General features: G+C 35.9%; 1 protein-coding gene across 1 annotated transcript in view; it reads right to left on the reverse strand.

The window, feature by feature from the left end:
- Window positions 1-27,530, reverse strand: part of LOC128656860 (astacin-like metalloendopeptidase) — an 88,726-nt gene that overhangs the window by 15,672 nt on the left and 45,524 nt on the right. The window contains exons 2-7 of the mRNA XM_053711026.1: window positions 17,823-17,864; window positions 17,151-17,285; window positions 16,928-17,045; window positions 10,023-10,201; window positions 2,115-2,196; window positions 1,890-2,017 (exon numbers count right to left, since the gene is read on the reverse strand). Coding sequence (XP_053567001.1) covers window positions 1,890-2,017; window positions 2,115-2,196; window positions 10,023-10,201; window positions 16,928-17,045; window positions 17,151-17,285; window positions 17,823-17,864 — 684 coding nt within the window. The remainder of the gene's footprint in view (window positions 1-1,889; window positions 2,018-2,114; window positions 2,197-10,022; window positions 10,202-16,927; window positions 17,046-17,150; window positions 17,286-17,822; window positions 17,865-27,530) is intronic.

Consider the following 27,530-nt stretch of genomic DNA (forward strand, 5'->3'; position numbering starts at 1 on the left):
TTAGTTTATTTAATTTAATTGTATTTATTTGTAGTTAATTTAGTAAATTTATTTAATGATAGTGTAGTGTTAGGTGTAATTGTAACTTAGGTTAGGTTTTATTTTACAGGTAAATTTGTACTTATTTTAGCTAGGTAGTTATTAAATAGTTAATAACTATTTAATAACTATTCTACCTAGTTAAAATAAATACAAAGTTGCCTGTAAAATAAAAATAAACCCTGAGATAGCTACAATGTAACTATTAGTTATATTGTAGCTATCTTAGGGTTTATTTTATAGGTAAGTATTTTGTTTTAAATAGGAATTATTTAGTTAATAATAGTAATTTTATTTATATTTATTTAAATTGTATTTAAGTTAGGGGGATGTTATGGTTAAGGTTAGGCTTAGACTTAGATTTAGGGGTTAATATATTTATTATAGTGGTGGCGACATTGTGGGCGGCAGATTAGTGGTTAATAAATGTAGTTAGGTTGCGGCAACATTGGGGTGGCAGATTAGGGGTTAATAAATATAATGTAGGGTTCGGTGATGTTGGAGGCATCTGATTAGGGGTTCATAAGTATAATGTAGGTGGCGGCGGTGTCCAGAGCGGCAGATTAGGGGTTAATAATATAAAGCAGGTGTCTGCGATGTCGGGGACGGCAGATTAGGGGTTAATAAGTGTAAGATTAGGGGTGTTGACTCGGGGTTCATGTTAGGGTGTTAGTTGTAGACATAAAATGTATTTCCCCATAGGAATCAATGGGGCTGTGTTAGGAGCTGAACTCTGCTTTTTTGCAGGTGTTAATCTACCCCATTGATTCCTATGGGGAAATCGTGCACGAGCACGTTTTGCCAGCTCACCGCTTAAGCAGAGCTGGTATTGAGGTGAGATGTGGAGCAAAATTTTGCTCTCCGCTCACTTTTTTGCGGCTAACGCCGGGTTAAAGAAACCTGTAATACCAGCATTGTCTGTAGGTGAGCAGTGAGCTGAAACTGCTTGTTAGCCCCGCAAGTCTTACCGACAAAAACTCATAATCTAGCCTATAGGGATTAGGTTTTATTTTTGATCATTTGTTTATTTATTTTTTGTAGTTCAATTTATTTTATTAACAACACAGAGACTGAGAGTGAGAGCAAAAGAGAGGGGGGAGAACAAAAGAGCGAGAGAGAGAACAAAAGAGCGAGAGAGAGAACAAAAGAGCGAGAGAGAGAACAAAAGAGCGAGAGAGAGAGAGAGAGAGAGAGAGAGAGAGAGCGTGAGAGAGTGAGAGAGAGTAAGAGAGTGAGAGAGAGCGAGAGAGCAAAGGAGAGGGGGTTGAGAAAGCAAAAGAGAGGGGGAGAGAGAGCAAAATGGGTGGTGAAAGAATCTACCTGGAAGGATTCTTTCACCACCCTGCTATTTTCGGAATCCACCTGGATGCAGCGTAAGCGAAAATGGCAGGGTGGTTCTGTCGCCACAATACACTGCCCTCTGGGCAGGCTTTCCCGCTAGTTAGTTATAAAATACAGAACGTCACCAAGAGAATGAACATAGACAAATTTGGAGATATCTTCTAACATGGGTAGATGGACAGGACAATAAGGTAATGGAATGTCAGGCCTCTTTTGAATCTGAAAACAGTTGGCTCACTCAGTGTGACTAATTGGAGACTCAGTAAATACTTTATTGAACAATTTGTTGCAATATTTGACACCTTTCCATTTTGCACACATCTTAGCTGCCAAACATGGGGAATACTGAGAAACAAATTTGTGAAATGTGGCAGCTTACTGAGCAGTTTTTGTACTTTCTGATTCAATTGGAAACTGTAAATATTTATTCACAAATTGATAAAAGACAATGGTCCTTTAAAAAAATAACCTTAACTCTCTCTTCACAACCAAATGCGCATGATACTTACCGCACTCATACAGACGGTTAATTTTAAGAACATCCAAATTGCTTAATCCATAAGACTGGCCAATAGGAACATTTGGGTCAGGTTTTGGTACTATAGTATCTTGCCCTGATGTGTTACTAAATGCGTAGCTGAAACAAAGAGACAGATGTTCTATCATGTAGACAAAACCAACAGAGCAATATATATCTGCAGAAAAGACCTTTATAAGCATTATTATTTTCTTACCGTGGATAATGCATTAGTGATGAATAGTCATATTGAACACCAAGGTTATTTGTGCCCTGCTTATCAAAGTTACTTATGTCTCCTGTAAAAGAGAAGGATTAAGCTGATCAGATAAGAATTAATAATGTTATCAAACACATAGGGGCATATTTATCAAAGTGTCAATCTCAGTGCATTCGCCAGCGTCAATACGCTCGCCAGACATCGCTGACGCGGATCTACATACGATTCCCTTATTTATAAAAAAAACTTCAAAAACATGCGCGTCAAGTACGGCGCAATGAGCATCGGGCTGTTAACTAACAGTCATTTATGTCGTGGTTATTCAGGTTTTTACCAACTTTATTTATACCATTTCATTATTGTCCATGAACAAGCTCATTTCTCTAAAGGCTAAGCTAATGTTTTATTTTTCATCTGTTAATTTCCAAGAAATAGCTACATTTATGCCTCAACAAACAATATTTCATAGAAAGTTATTTTTATATTGGTTATATGATACTTTTACATAAATTAATGTGTATTTGTATTTCTAGAAGTTATGATATGCTTTTCTCTCATGTTTTTTTTATAAATGATTATTAATGCTAGAATTTGTACATATACGTGTGTGTGTGTGTGTGTGTATATATATGTTTGCAAAAGATTTGACACAAAACACACATACATATATATATATATATATATATATATATATATATATATATATATATATGTGCGTTTTGTGTCAGAAATCTTTTGCAAACATATTTACATGTACCTAAGTTCCTTTTTTGTTCTAAACAATGTTGTCTTCCATATCTGTGTGTTTTTTTATACCACTATATGTATATAGTGTAACTATATTATTGTGACTATAGCATGTAATCAGGGTATCACAAGTATTTATTTGCAATCAATTGATATTTTAAGAGCTGGGCCAGTTTTCCTTCTGTACCTGTGTAACCCCTCCTGATTGCAATCTAGTTTTTAAAACCACCCCTACACAGGTGTTATAAAATGGGCTGGCATATAAAATGACATTTCTTACTAAAAAAGAAATTAAAGAGAAGGAAGAAAACCCCCCAAAATATCATGACAGGTGATTTTAATTTCTGCTGTATCTGAATCATGACAGTTTAATGTTAGGTGGGCTATCCCTTTGAGCTATCACTTTGAATCAAACATCAATTTGAATTTTAAAATCATTGTCTAAAATATTACACTGTGTGTCTTAATGTCAGCATCAATGTTTATCTTTAATACTAATTTCACATATACATACTTTTAAAGTATAATACACAATGTAACAAATGGCACAAGTTCTGATGAGTGATCAATGACAAGTATTGAGCAATATGATTCGATAGTGATAGTTTAAAATGTATATTTGAATCAGATTGGCTGATGTCATAAATCATGTGATTATGCATATTCCAATCAAAAGTGGTTGAAAAATTCACTAGTGTGTGGGTTGTTTAGGAGTTTGTGTCATAATTGGTGCAAAAAGTGTTGCATCAAATTTGGTGCGAAGTGGAGAGTGGGACTTGAATTGCATATCTTAAACATGGTGCAAATAGATTTTTCCAAAATAATAAAAATGAAGTTTGCTATATTATGTTGTGTATTTATTTCATTTTTATCTCTATATCTATTAGTGCAACAAGTTTGGGGCAAAACTTTTGAGAAATAATATTGTCCCCTTGCTTTGTAATGAGACAAAGTTGTAACAATCCATAAGTAGTAATGTATTTTTCATTTGTATCCCTATATCTACTAGTGCACCAAATGTGGAGCAATAATATTTGATTTAGAAAGGAAATACAATTTAAATAAAGTTTCTAATTTACTTTTATTATGTAATACACTTCATTCTCTTGCAGCATCGAACATAAGCTTTCTGTGTTTTCAGACTCCCATTGATTTCTATGGCATCAGCAACCTCAAGGGAGGCAGATTGAAAACTAGGTACGCTGCGTCAGAATAGACGCGAGCGTACCTGTTAGATGTTTGACAAATTTGAATGGTCAAATAGAGTCAAATGTGAATTTGAAACCTCTGTAATGACAAGCATCAATCTGCGTTGGATTGAGATTGCGGGAGCGTATATTTCGTCACACATTTCAACAATTGACGATCTTGGCGCTTTGATAACTACAGTGGATCAATCTCGCGACAAATACGACGCGGGATTCAAGCATATTTTCAGTTTACACTATGATAAATATCCCCCATAAGCTTAATTTATGAACTCATCGCAAATACATGGCTTGTTTCCACTGAGCCACAATTGAGTTTTAAAGAGGTCGTAAAATGAAAAAACTACTGTTGGAAACCATTACGCTTATTGATAGTTTCCGATGGAGCATTTACCATCATCACCGGCTGCAGAAAATAAATTACAAATCCCGTGGAAAATAATAGATTGAAGATTACATCTGGTTTCCATTGAATGCGCAAAACAGGTAAAACACTATCGGAAGCTGTCGATAAGGTCTCAAACATTACAGCATACTGAGCTAGGTGTATACATAACATTTATTACTGGCCCAGATATAATACTTTTTGGAGTTATGTTCCAATTTAAATATCAATAGTATTTACAGTACATATAAATATATAATCAAGCACATATCTCCATGATTCCAACTAGGCATATGCCTAGGGCAGCAATACATTTTACATATATCAATACATTTTCAAAATTGAATAAAACAAAATGTGTTTTTTTTTGTGGCCTATATAACTCCCATGTCTCTCTCTCTAGAGGCAATTACAGCTTAGGAGCACAAGCGTTAAATGCTACTTTTATAGTGTTGGTGGGTATTATTATTACAACAAACTTGTTAAGGTGCGATTTTCGAGAAATCAGACGTCAAATGGAAACATTAACACGTTAACTTATTCATATACGAAAAAAGCAAATGCACGCACTGCGCAAAATATTTAAATGAAAACCTGATACTAAAATGGAGCCATAAACTACTTTTAGCTGTTGGCCACTACAGTAGCTTAAAGCTCCATTTTTAATTGGTTCAATAAAAAGGAGCCCACAGATAGACAATGTTAAAGGACCACTGAATACAGTAGAATTATAAAATGAACAAGTGCATAATAAAAGGACAATGATTTAACACCTACTCTGAATTTCAAATAAGCAGTAGATTTTTTTCTGGTAATTTTTTCTCTTATTTTCCGGCCCCCTGCATCATGTGACAGACATCTGCCAATCACAGACCATTTATACATATACCCTGTGAGCTTGTGAACATGTTCAGTAGAACCTTGTTCCCCAGAAAGTGTCTATATAAAAAGACTGTGCAAAATTTGATAATGGAATTAAATTGGAAAGTATCTTAAAACTGCTACTCTATCTGAATCATAAAAGTTTATTTTGACTTGTGTGTCCCTTTAAATCATCACAATGTAAGCCCTATATTGTGAAATAATATTTTATACATTGTGTAGATTCTTTTCGTTTGCAGTAAAACCTAAGAACGTTATTATACTGTTTTAGGACAGCATAACATACATATAACTGTTCCCTAGTATGTAGGAAACTATCCACAAAAAAACAATATTGGAATGGGGTGGGAGTCCAGTAAACAGGGACAAGGAGGCAATCCACCCCCACCCCTTTATCTGCAGGCAAAATAGCTTTGCTGGAGAGAGTTGCAGGGTTCACAGCTATATTTCACCAAGCAATGTCTTTCAGTGACAGCTGCAGATCATTTTCACTATCTTTATACTAAGTGAATGACTCCCCTGCGGAACTTCGCTACAGTTGAGGTTGGTCTTCCAGTATCTCCTTGCTGTGGGTTTTCAGCCTTTTTCCAGCTTCTTCACTGACTGTGCTGCAGGGGGGTCACATGACCTGTAGCCAATCGGATGGTCATAACAGGATTTGGCTCCAAATTTGAAAAAAACGGTTGTAATAGTATAACTGTATTCCTATTCAGTAATGCTACAGAACAAGTCTTCTACGCGTTTCAACAGTTTAATGCCTTTATCAAGATGGCTTGTTGTTTGTTCAGTACTTCTATTTATACCTTCTTTAATTTAAGGTGCAGTGTGCATTTTAGTCAGGAGTTGTCTCCATCAGCCTATGGGATTTCTCTGCCTAGTAGTTTAGTTTATCTACATTCTGTGGGTATGTCTATCACCTCAGATTATAAACTCCTACAAATCTTGTACCTAACATCCATATGTGGTCCCTCTTACATACGAGCATAATTTGCATACAGTTAACAGATCCCAAAACAGACTACAATAAGTTGTGTGGGTTGTATATATTTTTGAGTTTACGTACATGCTTAGCGCTGCAGAATCTGTTGGCGCTCTAAAAATACCTGATAATGCTTATATGGATAAGTATACTTTATAACTTAAAAAAAAGTTATACCTAAACGGTTATGTTAAAAATTTCGAAGAAAAAAAAAAAATATATATATTTTTAAATGTCTTGTATTTTATTAATTTATATTAACCTTAATGCTGCTGCTGGTAAAACAAGTCACTGGAAACAAATTAAGGGTAAAACAAATTTACAGTACACTGTCCCTTTAAGTATACAGTTGTGGGGGCGGAGCCAGCAGCCAAAGGAGTAAGTCGTACTGCTCAGGAGCTCCTGATCTTCGAGACTATTGAACACTATTAAATGCAAATATAAATGTCTATCACAAAGCTTACATTTACTTAAGTCCTAGATTACAGGACAACCTATTAGTCTCACAGCAATGAAGAGATAGTTGACATAAATCATTGATCAGAAAGCCAGCAACTGTGTTTGGACGGTGTGAGCCGCCATCTTAGGACATATCTACTCCTCACTGCACCTCACAGTGCATCAGCAATCACCCCATAAGTAATGACTTCAGACACATCTTACCCCTCCTACACCAGCCTTACCGGGGACAACTTAATGGCAGCGCTTGATAGCAATCACCGGGAGCTGAGAACTTCTACTAACCTGACTCAGATATCATCCACAAATAGCAAGCTAGAAGCCTCTGACAACTCAGGCCCACTGGATCATCGACTGTTCCCGAGAGGTGAGGTGCAAAGTCCTATGTCCGTAACCATGGAGGTTAAACATAAGAAAGGTGATTGCGTTGACGAACCACCTCCGGAGAGCTCAGGGCTATTCTCTGTAATACCCTCAAATAGCGCTGAACTCCTAACCAGGCCCCCATCCTTTGCTAGGGACTCTGAATACTGCTGCGGGTAATTATTTTAAGAAGAGATCTGCATGGTATATCACAATACAAGTTCTCCCTCACTCCGAACTTTCAGCTATTAAGTAATCACCACTCTGGGCCATTATAACCACTAGACCCACTATGAGACACCCCAAGATAACTCTAGCTGATGTGCGGGACCTTACATACCGCAGAAGAACCGGAGTGGGCTAGTTTTTCCATTTACTTATTAAACGATTAGGGGACATGTAGAGTCTGATTGTCTGATAGTCCCTACCTTATTTTTCAGTTTGAAACTCGAATGAAAGAGCACCTCTGAGTTGGTCGGGAGCCTAGCTCTCTGTTTTCTATTTTGTGTGTTTACTCTTTTCTCCCTCCCCCCTGAGGAGCTCAACCTTTTATATTTATACCAGTTCTCGGTGTGTGTTTATACTTGTATTTTGGACACTTATACAACTCCTTGCAGAGTCCACCTATATTTAGATGTGCACGGCTAACGCCCTCAGTCTAATCTGCATAGTTCACCTCAAAAAGGTCAATAACTTATACCATATTGCTATATTTACGTTCTAATGCCATAAGTTAATGCATATTACCAGTTAGACTTCAAGTGAGGCATTAATGTGAGCCTTACCAATATTGCTGCATCCTTATACTTTTCATCTTATGTTATTTCATAATTTGAAAGCATCCACTCGTACTTATAATATTGGTTTGTCTCTTATGATTTCATGGGATATTTTAACCTCATTTGGAAATGTTTTTTGTGATATGTATGTCTTTTTTCCATTAGACCTTACATTCTAACCCTATTATCAATCAGTTGCCTTACCGTTGCTCTCTAATTTATGATTTATATCATTACTGTCACATTAGCCAACTACACTTACATTACATATATCTGAGAGATGCTTTAATTAACGCTGCATGTCACATATAACCAGGGGTTCTTTGACTACCTATCAATCTTAATCACCTTCATGAGTACCCATATCAGATGAGTGTTTAACTCAATTCAATTTGCAATTTTATAAAGATTTTCAGGGAGATGCACAATGATGGGGTACATTTCTCTTCTGCCTGTAGCTAGATTTCGTTGATGCCCTGATAATAGTTAGCGCCCTCCATCCTGAACTTCTTTTCAGCTTATCTTATATAAGTAATCACCCTTCATTACTGCACTATTCTTTAAGTTTATATGTACGTTTATAGCTTGTTCGGATTAATTACTTCATATCCCCTTAAGCATTGCTATAATCCAGGACCTATATTATGATTTTACAAATATTGTAAACAAGCTCTCACCTCACAATTACAATAATATGTTTAGTGTTGTGAAGTTGGCTTCTATTTTATGCTGCACTATATGTTACTATTTCTATGTTAAAGTGATATGCCTTACTTGTAGCCATCCTTATGGTTCACTTGCCAGCTGTCTAAGAATTACTGATTACACTGCCGCTGCTACTCACTCTGCATGTTAGAGTTTTTTGCACTACAAAGTTCAGAGGCCAAAAAGTTTTATTAGTCCAGCACCCTAACCGGCTCCGCCCCCCCCCCCCCCCATTTTCCCCCTCACCTAATTTAGAGCGGCTCTCGCCCGCTGAATTTCCCTTCCCCAAAATCCGCAATGCCAACTCCCCTTTGCTCCAATCTATTTTGAATGGATAACATCATGCAAGTTTTCTTATAGCAATGCGAGGACCATTACTATTCTTCACATAAGGTTATGTTAGGTTTTTTTCTGTGAGATTCTTATAGACATATTAGCCCAATTTATGTTAGACCCTTGCTCCCACCTGCTAGCTCCATGTTGTAGATTGCCTTATTCATTTACAGGCAGGTAGAATAATAGACTAAGCCATATACTAGATTGGTTATTGATCTGCTTTTTTGCTATGTTTATTCGCCACAAATGTATGTCTCACCGCAATGTTATTATTGTTTAATGGTGCATCTGTTATGTAACATCTTACACAACCTCAATAAAAAAATTACAGTTATCAATAATCAGAATACATTTACATAAGTCAGAATGGCTAAAGAGCCCTTCCTTTGTGTCACTGTAAGCTGTAAACCATCTTTACGTAATGATCAACATTCTAAAGATTCAGATCTGCTCTTTATAGGATTCCTTCTTCCCATTTTATTTAACTGTGAGGTGGAGATGTGGGAAGACTTAAAGGAACAGTCTACACCAGAATTGTTATTGTTTTAAAAGATAGATACTCATTCCATAGTTTTACATAACCAATACAATTATATTAATATACTTTTTGAATCTGTGGTTACCTTGTATCTAAGCATCTTCTGACAGCCCCCTGATCACATGACTTTTTATTTATTATCTATTGACTTGCATTTTAGGCAATTAGTGCTGTGTTGAGCGCAATATTATCTATATGGCTCCTGTTGTGAAAAGCAAATAAAAAAGCATGTGATGAGAGTCAGCCTTCAAGGGCAAAGAAATTAGAATATAAGCCTACCTAGGTTTAGATTTCAACTAAGAATACTGAGAACAAAGCATATTTAATGATAAAGGTAAATTGGAAAGTTATGTTTAACCCCTTTTGTGGAGCTTAACTACATAGTAATCTTAGGTAACTGATGCCAGACTGACTTGCACTAAAGAAATAGAACATTAGTCACTTTGGCATTAGATTCCCTTCCATAACATTCTTTTTCTTCCATATTCTATTGAACCAATGTATTTCTTGCACATGCGCCTTACCTGGTGATATATATTGTGTCATGATTGTGACATAGTCATCTCTATCACTTCTGCAGTGCTCGTGAACAAAGCCCAAAGCGTGGTTCAACTCGTGCTGGACTGTTTTATGACTAATGCATTCACCCTTCATCAGAGATACGGTCTGAGCTCCATGAGTCATTCCAATGATGGACCAGCAACTGAAACAAAATAAATTGATAAAATAAATAAATAATTCTACCATGTAATGCTTAAAGGGACACTAAAACCAGATTTTTCGTAAATGATTCAGATAGAGCTTGCAATTTTAAGCAACTTTCTAATTTACTCCTACTATCAATTTTTATGTGTTCTCTTGCTATCTTTATTTAAAAAAGTAGGAATTTAATGCTTAGGAGCCAGCCCATTTTAGGTTCAGCACCATGGATAGCGCTTGCTTATTGGTAGATACAGTTAGCAAATCAATAAGGTTCTCAACCAAAAATGGTCCGGCTATTAAGTTTTATTTTCCTGCTTTTTAAATAAAGATAGCAAGAGAACAAAGAAAAACATAATAGGAGTAAATTAGAAAGTTGCTTAAAATTGCATGTTTTACCTGAATCATTAAAGAAAAAATGTGGGTTTAGTGTCCCTAAACAGTAAATACAAGCTAGACATGATGTATTTAAAGCAAAGCTTATCGTTATAATTATAAAAAAATACTTTTTATTCTATTAGGTGTTTAAATACTGAAATTATAAGTGCAAAGATTTACGCCTAGATTACGAGTTTGTCGGTAATGGTGTGCGGTGCTAACGCACAGTTTTTCCTTATCACTCACCTTCAGTAACGCTGGTATTATGGGTCTTTAGAAACCCGGTGTTAGCCGCAAAAAAAGTGGGCATTTAGCAGAATTTAGCTCCATATCTCACTCCAATACTAGCGCTGCTTACGGTAGCGGTAAGCTGGCAAAATGTGCTCGTGCACGATTTACCCATAGGACTCAATGGGGCAGAGCCGGCTGAACACCTGCAAAAAAGCAGCGTTCAGCTTCTAACGCAGCCCCATTGATTCCTAAGGGGAAACACATTTAAGTCTACACCCAACACCCTAACATGAACCCCAAGTCTAAACACCCCTAATCTTACACTTATTAACCCCTAATCCGCCACCCCCGACATCGCTGACACCTGCTTTATATTTACCCCTAATCTGCCGTTCCGGACACCGCCCCCACCTACATTATACTTATGAACCCCTAATCTGCTGCCCCAAACATTGCCGAACCCTACATTATATTTATTAACCCCTAATCTACCGCCCCAATGTCGCCGACACCTACCTACAATTATTAACCCCTAATCTGCCGCCCCCAAAGACGCAGCCCCTATAATAAAGTTATTGAACCCTAAACCTAAGTCTAACCCTAACACCCCCCTAATTTAAATCTAAAACTAATTAATTATTCCTATTTAAAACTAAATACTTACCTATAAAATAAACTAATAGTTACATTGTAGCAGGCTTAGGGTTTAGTTTTACTTTACAGGCAACTTTGTTTTTATTTTAACTAGGTACAATAGTTATTAAATAGTTCAAGGGGGTAGTGTTAAGTTATATTAAGGGGGGACTGGGTGGGTTTTAGAGTAGGGTTGGGTGTGTGGGTGGTGGGTTGTAATGTTGGGGGGATATTGTCTTTTTTTTTTTACAGGTAAAAGAGCTGATTACTTTGGGGCAATGCCCCATAAAAAGCCCTTTTAAGGGCTATTTGTAATTTAGTATAGGGTAGGGATTTTTATTATTTTGGGGGGCTTTTTTATTTTATTAGGGGGATTAGATTAGGTGTAATTAGTTTAAAAAACTTCTAATTATTTTATTATTTTCTGTAATTTAGTGGTTTTGTAAACTAATTTAATTGTAATTAATTGTAGTTAATTTAGGTAATTTATTTAATTATAGTGTAGTGTTAGGTGTAATTGTAACTTAGGTTAGGTTTTATTTTAAAGGTATATTTGTATTTATTTTAACTAGGAAGTTATTAAATAGTTAATAACTATTTAATAACTATTCTACCTTGTTAAAATAAATACAAAGTTGCCTGTAAAATAAAGATAAACCCTAAGCTAGCTACAATGCAACTATTAGTTATATTGTAGCTATTTTAGGATTTATTTTATAGGTAAGCATTTAGTTTTAAATAGGAATAATTTAGTTAATGATAGTTATTTTATTTCGATTTATTTAAATAATATTTAAGTTAGGGGGATGTTAGGGTTAGACTTAGATTTTGTGGTTAATAACTTTAATATAGTGGCAGCGACACTGGGGTCGGCAGATTAGGGGTTAAAATTTTTAATATAGTGTTTGCTATGTGGGGGGCCTCGGTTTAGGGGTCAATAGGTAGTTTATGGGTGTTATTGTACTTTTTAGCGCTTTACTTAAAGGGCCATAATACCCAAATGTTTAAACACTTGAAAGTGATGCAGCATAGCTGTAAAAAGCTGATTAGAAAATATCACCTGAACATCTCTATGTAAAAAAGAAAGATATTTTACCTCAAAAGTTCCTTAGTAGCCACCTCCCATTGTAAAGGATTTCTAAGCAGCATTTTAGTGTGTTTGTCCTGGGACATCTGAAGGGACTAGCATCGTGCACTCTCATATTATTTCACCAATCAGGTAAAGGAAGCTTACTATGAAATCTCATGAGAGTTAAGTCAAATCTCATGAGATCACAGTAAGAGTTCATGACCTCAGCACTGCTGATGCTGATTGGCTGCTGTTCATTTCTTCATTTTTTTTTTATTTTTACCTGCAGCTGGGAGCAGCTGAGTATAACGTTTTACACAGAACTTACTCTGCTGAGCTGAGGAAGTTGTGAGGTAAAATATCTTCCTTTTTTACATAGAGATGCTCAGGGGATATTTTCCTGTCAGCTTTTTACAGTTATACTGCATCAGTTTCAAGTGATTTAGCATATGAGTATTATGTCCCTTTAAGAGTTTAATGTTACGGCGTGGATTTGCGGTATGCTCAAGTCGCAGAAAAAAAAAGTGAACGGTACACCTGTATCTATAAATAAAATTACAAATACAGGAATATCTTACAGAAGCGGCTCAAAGGGCCAAAGCTGATAATTACAATAAAAACAGAGGTAATAACAGGTGATCAGTGTGAGTGGTACACCAGAATAAGAGTGTATACTAATAAAACAGAATTAGCCTAAGTACAACTATAACGAGTGCATCAAGCAAAAAACTAATAAACAATAGTACAAACAATAGTGTTCAAAAATAGTGTTTCAAAAATAGTGTTCCAAAAAATAGAAAAATGCACTGCAGTGCAAAAAAAAGGGGGGTAGCAAAATAATTGTATAGATACGATCAAATAGTGAGTGAGTGCAAATGGATATAAAAATGCTAGCTACTTAATCCAGTGAGGTTAAGATATAATTAAATAAAATACACAATATGCAATAACATAAAAAATAAAATACACAATATGCAATAACATAAAAAATAAAATACACAATATGCAATAACATAAAAAATAAAATACACTAGTCTTGAGAGGCCCTTTTTTGAGGGCAGAAACGCGTTGACATATTGGTAAGCATTACTTTAATCTTTACTTCATTCTCATATTGGATACATTATGTTGTGAATTTCTTTTTTTACAGGGACATTTTTTAGGATACCATAGGAGCAGCTGACAGGTGCTAGGATCCAATCAGCTACTTCAGCTACCACACTCAGGAATTTGGATCTGTTAAAGTAACTAACATTGGAAGGAATCAATTTCCTCACTTTCACCTTGCTTTTCATCACCTATTTTTTCCACTTTTTAGTTTTGAATGACTTATTTTTGTTCTTCACTAACATTTGTTGATCAACTTTTTGAACACTTTTTTGGATTATATTTTATTTTTTATGTTATTGCATATTGTGTATTTTATTTTTTATGTTATTGCATATTGTATTTAATTATTTTTTATTGTTTGTACTGTTGTTTATTAGTTTTTTTCTTGATGCACTCGTTATAGTTGTACTTAGGCTAATTCTGTTTTATTAGTATACACTCTTATTCTGGTGTACCACTCACACTGATCACCTGTTATTACCTCTGTTTTTATTGTAATTATCAGCTTTGGCCCTTTGAGCCGCTACTGTAAGATATTCCTGTATTTGTAATTTTATTTATATGTGCTTTTTACATTTTTTATATATAGTCTTTTATTACTGATGCTTTTTAACATGGTTCATTAAATAATGTTCTTTTATCTCTCTGTGAGTATATTTATCACTTGGCCTCTTGTTGGCACTGTATTCACTTCTTACTACTTGTGCATATTTTTTGGAGGTTGGTTAGGATCTCTGTTTGGATACAGCTTGGGGATTACCTTAGCGCTTGTACACTACCCCTTTTTCACTAGGTACACCTGTATCTGCCAGACTCGTAATACCAGTGGGCGTTAAAAAGCAGCATTGGGACCTCTCAATGCTGCTTTTTAAGGCCAACGCAAGACTCGCAATCTAGGCGTTAGTTTCTATAAAGTAATGGTCGTCGCCATGTTTGAACTAGATTTTTATTCATGCACGCTAACCTGACAGGAGTTATTCATATTTAACATTCCAATGCTTTTCAAATACAGAACAATGTAATTTTTATTTTAAATAAATATTTCTATATATATTGCTATATAAATATATCTTTACCTGTATCTCAATTCTTACAGATAATGAGGTATAGATATATAATGTACATTAACATTCACACACACATATTATATATATATATATATATATATATATATATATATATATATATATATATATATATATTTTTTTTTTTTTTTATAATAATTTGCAGTTTAGTACTAACAGAGTGTCGGTTAGTGCACATCACTTAAGACATGTTATTGAAATATTAAATATAAAATATTGTAAAAAAAATATAATATATTAACTAAGATACAGTAAAATATATATATATATATATATATATATATATATATATATATATATATATATATATATATATATATATATATACAGGGAGTGCAGAATTATTAGGCAAATGAGTATTTTGACCACATCATCCTCTTTATGCATGTTGTCTTACTCCAAGCTGTATAGGCTCGAAAGCCTACTACCAATTAAGCATATTAGGTGATGTGCATCTCTGTAATGAGAAGGGGTGTGGTCTAATGACATCAACACCCTATATCAGGTGTGCATAATTATTAGGCAACTTCCTTTCCTTTGGCAAAATGGGTCAAAAGAAGGACTTGACAGGCTCAGAAAAGTAAAAAATAGTGAGATATCTTGCAGAGGGGTGAAGCACTCTTAAAATTGCAAAGCTTCTGAAGCGTGATCATCGAACAATCAAGCGTTTCATTCAAAATAGTCAACAGGGTCGCAAGAAGCGTGTGGAAAAACCAAGGCGCAAAATAACTGCCCATCAACTGAGAAAAGTCAAGCGTGCAGCTGCCAAGATGCCACTTGCCACCAGTTTGGCCATATTTCAGAGCTGCAACATCACTGGAGTGCCCAAAAGCACAAGGTGTGCAATACTCAGAGACATGGCCAAGGTAAGAAAGGCTGAAAGATGACCACCACTGAACAAGACACACAAGCTGAAACGTCAAGACTGGGCCAAGAAATATCTCAAGACTGATTTTTCTAAGGTTTTATGGACTGATGAAATGAGAGTGAGTCTTGATGGGTCAGATGGATGGGCCCGTGGCTGGATTGGTAAAGGGCAGAGAGCTCCAGTCCGACTCAGACGCCAGCAAGGTGGAGGTTGAGTACTGGTTTGGGCTGGTATCATCAAAGATGAGCTTGTGGGGCCTTTTCGGGTTGAGGGTGGAGTCAAGCTCAACTCCCAGTCCTACTGCCAGTTTCTGGAAGACACCTTCTTCAAGCAGTGGTACAGGAAGAAGTCTGCATCCTTCAAGAAAAACATGATTTTCATGCAGGACAATGCTCCATCACACGCGTCCAAGTACTCCACAGCGTGGCTGGCAAGAAAGGGTATAAAAGAAGAAAATCTAATGACATGGCCTCCTTGTTCACCTGATCTGAACCCCATTGAGAACCTGTGGTCCATCATCAAATGTGAGATTTACAAGGAGGGAAAACAGTACACCTCTCTGAACAGTGTCTGGGAGGCTGTGGTTGCTGCTGCACGCAATGTTGATGGTGAACAGATCAAAACACTGACAGAATCCATGGATGGCAGGCTTTTGAGTGTCCTTGCAAAGAAAGGTGGCTATATTGGTCACTGATTTGTTTTTGTTTTGGAATGTCAGAAATGTATATTTGTGAATGTTGAGATGTTATATTGGTTTCACTGGTAAAAATAAATAATTGAAATGGGTATATATTTGTTTTTTGTTAAGTTGCCTAATAATTATGCACAGTAATAGTCACCTGCACACACAGATATCCCCCTAAAATAGCTAAAACTAAAAACAAACTAAAAACTACTTCCAAAAATATTCAGCTTTGATATTAATGAGTTTTTTGGGTTCATTGAGAACATGGTTGTTCAATAATAAAATTAATCCTCAAAAAATACAACTTGCCTAATAATTCTGCACTCCCTGTATATATATATATATATATATATATATATATATATATATATATATATATATATATATATATATATATATATATATATATATATATATATATATATATATATATATATATTTTAGAACATTTTATTACATCTATAATAATTTTTCATATTATTTATTAATATTCTTTCAATAATTTAAATTCAATAAATACATAACGTGCCTTAAGATAACTCATGTTGGGTTAGCACCCATGAAGAATTAATGTACTAAAATAATATATATAGTATCTATCTACAGTATGTGTATTGATATGAATTATTTTTCCATGCACATATTTATGTGTCTAAAACAAACAAGCCTACCCATCATCTTGCTTAATATTCAAGTAGTCTGTTTCTACAGTTTGAGGAATAAACTTCACACATGTCAAGGTCTTAAATTCTTCCATAGCTGCAGTGATTATAGATACCTCATTGGCATCTACATGAGAAATAAAAGATTAAAAAAAAAAAAATACTTTTAATTGATCTTATATGAAATATCTGAAATGATACAATTTCAAACACAGTCTTCAGCACAACCTACCGTAATCAGGTGATAAAACGTATGGCACATTCACAATGCCGCTATTGGATTTGGGCCATCTGCATTCTGTGCAGTTCAGAGCATTACGTCCGATCTTGTAAGCTATATCGCCTTGACGTAAAAGCTTCTTACTTTCTGAAATAAGTAACCAAATTATTTTTGTTTTTATTTATTAGTTGTGTTAAAGTGAGAGTTCCTAGAGCACTGTTTCTATAAACTACACATTCATGCAAATCCTCACTGGGATATTTGTTATTCTACTTAACGTCAGACCAACCCTAAATATATCTCTTATAGAACTATTAAAAACAGTAGAATTGCATATTCAACAAATGTAGGATTCAAATACAACGCAATAACATTCACTCTGAACTTCAAATGAGCAGTAGCTTTTTCTGACAAACCACAACATTTCCTTCCACTTCTCTGCTCCCTGTATCATGTGACAGCCATTAGCCAATCACAGGACTCATACATGTATACACTTGAACTCTTGCACATACTCAATAGGAGCTTGTGTCTCAAAAAGTGTGCATATGCAAAGAATATGCACAATTTGATAAAGGGAGTGGTTTGTTTAACTGCGTGTTCTATCTGAATCATGAAAAATTAGTTTTAACTTCCACTTTAAGTACTCTAGTGCTATTCAATAATAATTTAGTTTACACTTACTTTTATTGGCTCTTAATACAGTGGTATATACATCTGGTACATCTGTTGCAAAATAAAACAAAGATAATTTTTTTAAATTGTGTTATGTCATTTAAAGCTTTATCAATTTCTTGATTATTGAAAATTGTTTATCTTCCATTTACCACCTACACTAAAAATGTGAATAACAAATGTAATAAAAGCTATGTAAACAGAAGACAATAGCACCAATAAATCTCCTAGGGGTGTTAGGGGAGAGATAAATATTTTTATATCTGATATAGATGGTTGTGCCCAGCCATACTTAGTATTTCAATACCGAACATTGTTTAAGGCATAGATAACATTCTACCTACAGGCTCAGCTCATTTCTGTGTGTAGCTCATGGTTTTTATTAGCAAAACCAGCTATTTCAAATACAAAAATAAACAATTTCCCATACTTTAATACTCTGCAGTAGGTATAACAAGTAATTTAGAACACATAGGGTTGGATTACAAGTGGCACGCTAATGATAGTGTGGGACACAGTTAGTGCCCAGCTTGATATTACAAGTCCATGGTAAATTAAATTTATGACAGAAGGTTTAGCGCAACTGACATCACCCTAGAGCACCCGTTACATTCAATGGATTTAGCAAACGTGTTAAATAAAGCTGATATTATAAGCCGAAAGTTATGGGTTGCGCTCAAACGAAAGACCAAATAGCGCTAGAATAATTAATACTACTTGAGACCTTTTAACTTATAATACCAGCGCTTACTGACAGCAGTCATTTTTTAATTTCAACTCCGTTAGCGCTCATACGCAATAACAAATGTCTGCACCACTTGTAATCTAGCCCAGTAATGGGAAACACTTTATCCTACAGCGTCTCTTTAATAGAAGAATGGAAATGCCGACTAGACAAGGAGAAGGAACTAGTGCTTGACCAGAGAAGGTTCCTCAGGCCACACCCTGCTATAACCTGTAGCTGCCAGAAGATTCATAGAGCAGATGTGCAGTGCTGCCCTCTACAGGCACAAACAAATAAGACCCAGCTGCTTGTTTTGTTTAGGGTTCAAAACCCATGTGCAAAGGTCAGATTTAAAGGACAATGGCACCTAGCGCATGAGTTTGTAGAGACCGGAATGAGTTTGTAGAATTCTTAATTACTATGGGCAACAATTTATAACAGAATTATAGCTGTGACACAAATGGAAAATGTAAAAATCTCCTAAACTATTTGCATAAATTATAGAGTCACATTATGATAAAGACACCTTTGATTATCCCTGTAAACAGATTGTGATTATTTTACTTCTGTGCCTAGTATTGCACCTCGATTGGTGTTTAAATCCGTGTCTGGAGTTGTCACTAAAAAATAAAATAAGGAATAAAATAGCACTGAGCAGGAGACCTTACAGAGTTTAAGTGAATAAGGAGAAGATGCTGAAGCCAGAGGACAAGGGCAGAAGTGCAGTAAATCTCGTCTCTATGGGACATATTTATCAAGCTCTGTATGGAGCATGATGCACTTTGTTGAAGGCTTGCTGGAAACAGAAATTATGAAGCAGCGGTCTAAAGACGGCTGCTCCATGAATTGTCTGCCTGCTCTGAGGCAGCGGACAGAAATCAACCCGATCGAACGCGATCGGGTTGATTGACACCCCTGCTAGCGGCCGATTGGCAGGGGCGGCATTACACCAGCAGTTTACCAGAACTGCATACGCTATCGGCATTTATCGATGTTTATCAATGTGCGGCGGACATTGATAAATATGCCCCTATATCTTGAGACTGACCTAGATTGGTTTCTAAGTCTGTGTGTGGTGAAAGTGTTCCTTTAACCCCTTAAGGAGAGAAAGTCTGCCAGTACTAAAATAAAAAGCATTTTTTTTCCAATTGATTCTGCTGCGTTGATCCCCTCTTAGACCCAACCTCCCTGATGCTCCCCCATGCAGCTCTCTAACCCTCCCCCCTCTACCTATTTGCAGTCATCTTGGGTACTGGCAGCTGTCTACCAGTACCTAGTTTGCCCCCCAAAAAAAAAAAAAAAGGATTTTTTTTTTACTTCTCATATATTTTCTGTAGTGACTGTATCTGCCCCCCCCCTCGATATCCTACCTCCCTGCCCCTCCCAGATCCCTTGCCCAACACCTGGAGAGCCCCACCAATTAAAAATTTTTTTTAATGAAAAGTTTGTAATCGTCATGCGTGCACGCAAACACGCGCGCACCAGCCCCCCACATCCCCCCTCGCCGCTTCTGCCAACTGCCGGTTACATTTACCGGAAAGGAACAAACACTCAGGACATCAATGGGCCGCCAACCCGCCATCAATGCCCGATGCAGAGTGGGCCACAGAGTTGCTCTCTCTGCATTGGTGGCTAAACAAAGGTATTACAGTGATGCCTCAATACCGAGGCATCTCTGCAACACCTTAAAGGGACAGTCTAGTCAAAATTAAACTTTCATGATTCAGATAGGGCATGCAATTTTAAACAACTTTCCAATTTACTTCTATTATCTAATTTGCTCAATTCTTTAGATATCCTTTGTTGAAGAAATAGCAATGCACATGTGTGAGCCAATCACACAAGGCCTCTATGTGCAGCAACCAATCAGCAGCTACTGAGCATATCTAGATATGCTTTTCAGCAAGTGATATCAAGAGAATGAAGCAAATTAGATAATAGAAGTAAATTAAAAAGTTGTTTAAAATGACATGCTCTTTCTAAATCATGAAAGAAAAAAAAAAAATTGGGTTTCATGTCCCTTTAAAAGCAGTTGGAAGCAATCTAGATCGCTTCGACTGCTTGAAACCCCTGAGGACGTACAGGGTACGTCATTGGTCACTAACTGACATTTTTTGTAGGATGTACCCTGTACGCCCTTGGTACTTAAGGGGTTAAAGAAAAAAATAATTATTATTATTGTTGATGTTTTTATTATTATTTTTGTTATTGAAACAAAGTTAAAAATATCCTTAACAATTAAGATCCTCTGAAGTAAGACACTTCGCTAATAGATTAACGGAGGCGGAGACAAGAATTTCAGATCTGGAGGACTTAGTTAATAATCAGGACAATCAAATTCCTAAACATGAATCTAGAATCTGTAATTTACAGAATCGCCTGGACGACCTGGAGGATCGCTCCAGGTGTAATATTAGAATTGTAAGGCTACCTGAATCATCTGAGTATGAGGATTTGCTGAATTTTACTGCTAACACATTGCCATCAGCCTTAGGATTTCCCCCTCAGCATATCCCCCTAGCAGTTGAAAGAGCTCACAGAATGGGGTCCAAAAAAATAAGAATAATGGGTCTGACAGAGATAGAATGTGTATTTTTAAATTACTTAAATTTCAGGACAAGATAGAACTTATGAGACTCTATAAGAAAATGGATGTACTTTTGATAGGTAATAAGAAAGTATTACTGTTCCAGGATTTTTCTACTGAAACCTCTGCTAAAAGAAGGCTTATGACACCCTATTGTACACAACTCATTAATAAGGGCTTAAAAGCTCGACTTATATAGCCTGCTAAGATTGTCTTAGAGGATAAAGAAAATAGGTTTACCTTTAATAACGTTACAGAGGTACAAGAATATATTTCTATGAATAAATAGATGTGATAGATTGATTCATACTATTTAGATGCTGTGTGATGTCCATATACCTAAAGATATTCTATGTATGTCTTATTAGAGGTAAAGTTTTCCTTACTATTATAAAGGTTGAGTATAATATGTCTAAGCCAGATATTGTATATTGATAAGGATATGCTCTGTGTATTTCTTCTTAAATGGTCCTTATGGCGGTACCCACGTTGTTTAGACGATGTTGGGATTTCATGTTTTTCTGTAGGGTTTTTGGTATGTGTGTTTTCTTTTTTTTTTTTTTTTTTTTTTTTCTCTCCTTCTTCCTCTCCTCCTTACCCCGCCCCCCCTTGCCTCCCTCTTCACCCCCTCTCCATGATTTATTTACTTGATAGTGACAGTAAAATCATTAGATAAAATAGAGGAGAGAAGATGAGTTTTAATCAGAGTAAAAATGTGAACTTCCTGTCATGGAATGTTAGTGGAGTATCGTCTCCAAGGAAGCGTAAACTTATAATTAAATGCTTAGCCAAACATAAACCGGATGTGGTATTTTTGCAAGAATTACATCTTTCTGAAGTAGAATTACTCAAACTCAAGATGGGTGGGAGATTTAATAGCTACACCTGTCAGAAATAGATAGGCCGGAGTAGCAATCTTATTTCATAAAGATCTAGATATTAAAATTATCAATACAGAACTGAATACGGAAGCTAGATACATTATTGCTCAGGTTTTAATTAATGGTGTGCACCTTGTATTATGCAATCTCTATGGTCCTAATGTACATAGCCCATTATTTTGGGAAAAATTAAAAGCAAAATTATATCCCTATAAAGGGACAGAATCTTATAATTGGAGGTGATTTTAACATGTCCCCTTTCCCGGAGTTGGATAGATTATCAAAGAAAAGGATGCACGATTATAATAGGATTGCAAAAACTTTTAAATCTTTTCTCTCTAAATTTAAGATGTTTGATATTTGGAGGATTAATAATCCAGACGCTAAGGTCTACTCATGTGAATCAAAGTCTCATAAAACGTTTTCCCGGATTGACTTTTTTTTGGTTTCAGAATCACTTTCTATTATGAATATAATTCCGCAGATAAATGATATAGAAATATCTGATCATGCAATTATTTCTTTAGCATTCCCGGCCCTGACAAGAACAAAAAATGGCTCCCAAAATTTTGTCTTTCCACGTTTCTGGGTGAATAATCCTAGATTTAGTCTCTGGCTGAAGCAGAAATGGAAAGATTTTGTCTCCTTTAATATTGCTAGTTTTAATAAAATTGAGACTTTTTGGGAGACCTCTAAAGCTGTACTAAGAGGGGAAATCAAGGCATACTTATACGCCTGGAACAAAAAAAATAGGGCAAGTGAAATCCAAACTGCCAATAGGGTAAGGAATGCTTATAGAAAATTTTGTATTGAGAGATCCAAAGAAAATTAGGAAATATATTGTTGCAGCTAGAAAAGATCGTAATATTATGCTAAAGCAAAAATCTTATCGGGAGGAGGTAAAACTTAATATCCAATTTAAAGGTTAATTTGGCTGTTCAGCTAAGCATCTAGCTAGGTTAAGAATAGAATGAGCCGGAATTTTATACCCGTAATCAAAAACAGAAGTGAAGAGATATCTAGATACGGAAAATGTAAGTCAAGTTTTTCATGCATTTTATAAGAAAATTTATAATAAGGTTGATATCAATATGGATAATCTAGAAAAATTCTGGACAAAAATAAGTGCCCATAATTCCGGCTGAATATCTTAAATGCGCCGATATCAGGTGAAGAAAAAATGAAAAAGAACAAAGCTGCGGGCCCGGATTTTTTACCCGCAGAATATTATAACATTTTAGCAGATGAAATAAAAACTTCATTGGAAAAATTATATAATGATTATTTTTGTTCTAATAATCCTATGTCTAAATATTTCGCGGCGGCTAATATTTCTTTAATTTTTTATAGACCGATTTCGGTACTTAATAGCGATTATAAGATTTTAACTTCTATTATTGCGACCAGGCTAGCTAAGAGCCTAGAACATATTATACATCCCGATCAGACGGGATTTATGACAGCCAGAAATTCACTAAAAAATATTCGTAAGTTTACATTACTATTAGATTTTTTCTGGAATCTGGAAGAGAGTAAATTAAGTAAGAGGTCTACAGATCTTGCGCTGCTTATGCTTGACGCAGAAAAAGCGTTTGATTCTATCATCTGGTGTTATCTATTTCAGGCTATGGAAAAATTTGGCTTAAAAGATCAATTTATGCTCTTTGTCCGCAAAATATATAACTCCCCGATATCTTATTTAATAATTAATGGTATACAGTCACCAAAACTAACTCTTGAAAGGGGTACTAGGCAGGGATGCCCACTATCCCCTCTCCTATTTAATATGTCACTCGAACCGCTTGCAATTTGGTTGAGGGATAAACTATCGGGGTTTCTTTTAGTTCTCACATGATGAAAGTATTATTGTATGCAGATGATCTGCTATTAGTCTGCGAGAATACACCACAGACTATTCCATTAATCCAATATATGTTAGCTGAATTTAGTTCTCTCTCGGGCTATAAAATAAATTTTGAAAAAAGTGAACTTATGTGGGTAAATAAATTAAGGGCAAGTTGTCAATCCCACCCTTTTAAAATAGTAGAATCCTTTAGATATTTAGGCATTATCTTGCATAAAAATCCACAAAAATGGTATAATTTAAATTTCCGTCCAATTCTAGAGAAGGCAAAAGAAAGATCTTGAGCTTTGGGCCTCTTTTCCTCTATCTCCGCTCAAATCAATTTAATCAAATAAATTGTTTTACCACGTATTTTATATCCATTACAGAATTTACCTCTTGCTTACTAATAGAGATATACAGGGCTTCAAAGATCTGTATCTAGGTTTATATGGGGAGGGAAAAAACCTTGTATCTCTCTAAACAAACTAATGCAGAAGCGTAATGCGGCAGGCTTAGCACTTCCCAATCTCCGATTTTATAATCTGGCTACTTTAGCTAAAATAGCGCTGGATTGGATTACGGACTCTAATAATTTTGCAACTATTGATTTAGAAAGTTTCTTATACAACCTTTTGCTTTAAAAGCTATGTTACATTGCACCTTAAAGTTACTTACATCTAAGGTTAGATCAATGATTACAATTAAAAATATTGTTATAGCTTGGCAAAGGTTTTGTAATATTTTGCAAATTGAACCACATTTTTCAAAATTCTTACCCATAATTGGGAATCCAGACTTTAGACCAGGGACTCAATATAAAATGTTTAGATTATGGGAAGAGAAGGGGCTTATTAATGTAATTCAAGCGCTTAATGAAAACATGGAAATGCTTCCACGAGAGGCTCTCTTTAGTCAATGGGGCCCATTTATCAAAGGGCTTGCGGACCTGATCCGACACTGCGGATCAGGTCCGCAAGACCTCGCTAAATGCGGAGAGCAATACGCTCTCCACATTTAACATTGCACCAGCAGCTCACAAGAGCTGCTGGTGCAACGCCGCCCCCTGCTGACTCGCGGCCAATCGGCCGCCAGCAGGGAGCTGTCAATCAACCCGATAGTATTCGATCGGGTTGATTTCCGGCGGTTCCTGTCCGCCTGCTCAGAGCAGGCGGACAGGGTTATGAAGCAGCGGTCTTTAGACCGCTGCTTCATAACTTGTGTTTCTGGCGAGTCTGAAGACTTGCCAGAAACACGGCCCTTCAAGCTCCATACGGAGCTTGATAAATGGGCCTGAATATGGCTTGGATAGGAATAATGATTTTGCATATCTCCAGCTGTCTCATTTTTACTATAAACAGAGTTCCTCTGTGGACGTGATGGATAAATGGGTAGACCTTGACATCTGTATTAATAAATTCAGGAATGGTAATACATCTATCTCTATTATATGATCTCTTGTTGGCTAAACAAAGCCTGCCTGTGTTAGAGAATTTATGCAATAGTTGGAGAAAGATATTTCCTGGGTGCGAGGCGGACACCATTAAGCATAGTTTTGATTCCTTGGATAAATGTGTTATCCCTACAAACTGGAAAGAATCACATTTTAAACTGGTTAATAATTATTATTTGACACCTTTTAAGATGTCACGTTTTTTCCCTAACCAGTCTTTTGTTTGTAATCGCTGCCGGTATCCTAATGCGGACATACTACATATCTTTTGGCTTTGTCCTAAAATATTTCAGTTATGGCAAAAAATACAGTACTGGATTAGTCAGATATTTAAAGAACCATGGCAAATATCTCCAGAGCAGATATTTTTCCTAGAATTATCAAAGGATATGGCAGTTCATTTTCAGTACCTGGTTAAAATTTCTATATTAATAGCACGATCCCTTATTATTAAAAATTGGTTGGCCCATGTAGCGCCCTCTATGGGGGAATTCCTTAAAGAGATTCAAACACATATAATATTTGAGTCTTTTTACAAAAGACTAGTTTCCGAGAAAAAAATAGCAAAATTTATTTATACGTGGTTACCAATAATTAAATCTTACCCCCTTGTTATACAAAAAAATATTCTTAACCAATTTTTTAGCTCCAAATGCTTTGCAGACTTGGTAGTCTTGAATGAATTCCCACCGATGTGGGTGTCAAATTTTAGAGAGGTGGGTTAAGAGAGGAAGAAATTAATTTTTTTTTGTTTTGTCTAGTTGTCTTGTTTTGTTGTGTTTTGTTGTGTTTTGTTTGTGTGCTGTGTGCCTTGTTTTGTGTTGTTGTGTTGTATCTGTTTTATTAATTAGAAAATATCTCAACCTTTATTGTGGAAGGTCACGTAGCATTTATAATTATATAAAAGGGTTTACATTTTGACATATAGACAAATATGTTTCATGTTATTTTTGCAAGATATGTATCGAAATTATGTTGGTGTTTTTTGTTTTTTTTCCTGTCATTATACTGTTGACCTCCTTATTTGATGATTATTGTAAATGATCTTTGTGTGAGAATAAATAAAGTCTTTAAAAAAAATAAAAGATACGTTGGAACAAGCAGATACAGTTAAATTGTTTAAAGGGACAGTCAACCCAAAAATGACTAACTTATTTAGATTAGTTCATTAACGATCTTTACAGTAAACTGTAGCACAATTTTCATCTAAATAAACTTTGGCAGAAAATAAAACTTACTGATCTCATCTGGCAGTTTTGAAATGGCCGCCTGACTCCTCCTTCTCCGACGTCTCCCAAAAGCTCCCACTAGTACAGGATCCTTTTCTCTAGTCTAGGATTCTCGTCCCTGCGCGCTCCTGTGTGTCTATTCAGTTCAGTGACACATGCTGTTACACGCAGTCTCTGGGTAAACTGCTGCTGCGGCAGGTGGAAAGATCACTCTGTTCCTCTTGTAATCTGGTCTGGGGGGCTGTGGAGGGCTCTTGGTTTTATTGGTTTTACCCAGGCTGAAATTTATTTAACCATTTCGCCATGATCAGTCCGGACAGTTCCTGCTGTGTGATCTCTTGCAGCAGCTGATCTGCTGACACTCCTCCAGCACGCTGTGCGGGTTCGGGTGTAATCCCAGTAATGTGCTTCCTGCAGAACTGGTTGATTTAATTAAACTGTAATCTGGAGCGTTTATATACCTGTGTCCATTTATAAATGAGTAACCTGCTTTTCTCCCTCGGTACGTTTACAGCTGAGACCTCACAAGTGTGCACCCACACCCTTTACAATATTACAACTGGAATTTAAATACATATTGAGGCGGGTTGCTAAGAAACAACCTAAAGATCGCACTGTAAAATGAGTATTCTGTGCACAGCGCTGTGCAGATGGGTCTATGCACTGGTATCCCCGTATGAGGTACATGTGTGCACACTGTCGTCACTGAGCTAGTAAATAAATGCATCTACTTGTTTTTTCTGAATACAGGATATTTGTTATTACTTCACCATCTAAAGTATGAATGTACCATCTATTCATATATACTGTTATCGACCCCTTAGTTGTGTACACTGCAGTCCATTCCTAGTATACAGTTGAACACACATACATTCACCCCTTTTATACAGGCGTGTACACTGACATCCATCCCTGTTATAAAGGTGTGTGCACTGACATCCATCCCTTTTATACTGTTGTGTGCACTGACATCCATCACTGTTATAGTAGTATACATGTG

Source organism: Bombina bombina, chromosome 4 (assembly GCF_027579735.1).
Source record: "Bombina bombina isolate aBomBom1 chromosome 4, aBomBom1.pri, whole genome shotgun sequence".
Taxonomy (NCBI): domain Eukaryota; kingdom Metazoa; phylum Chordata; class Amphibia; order Anura; family Bombinatoridae; genus Bombina; species Bombina bombina.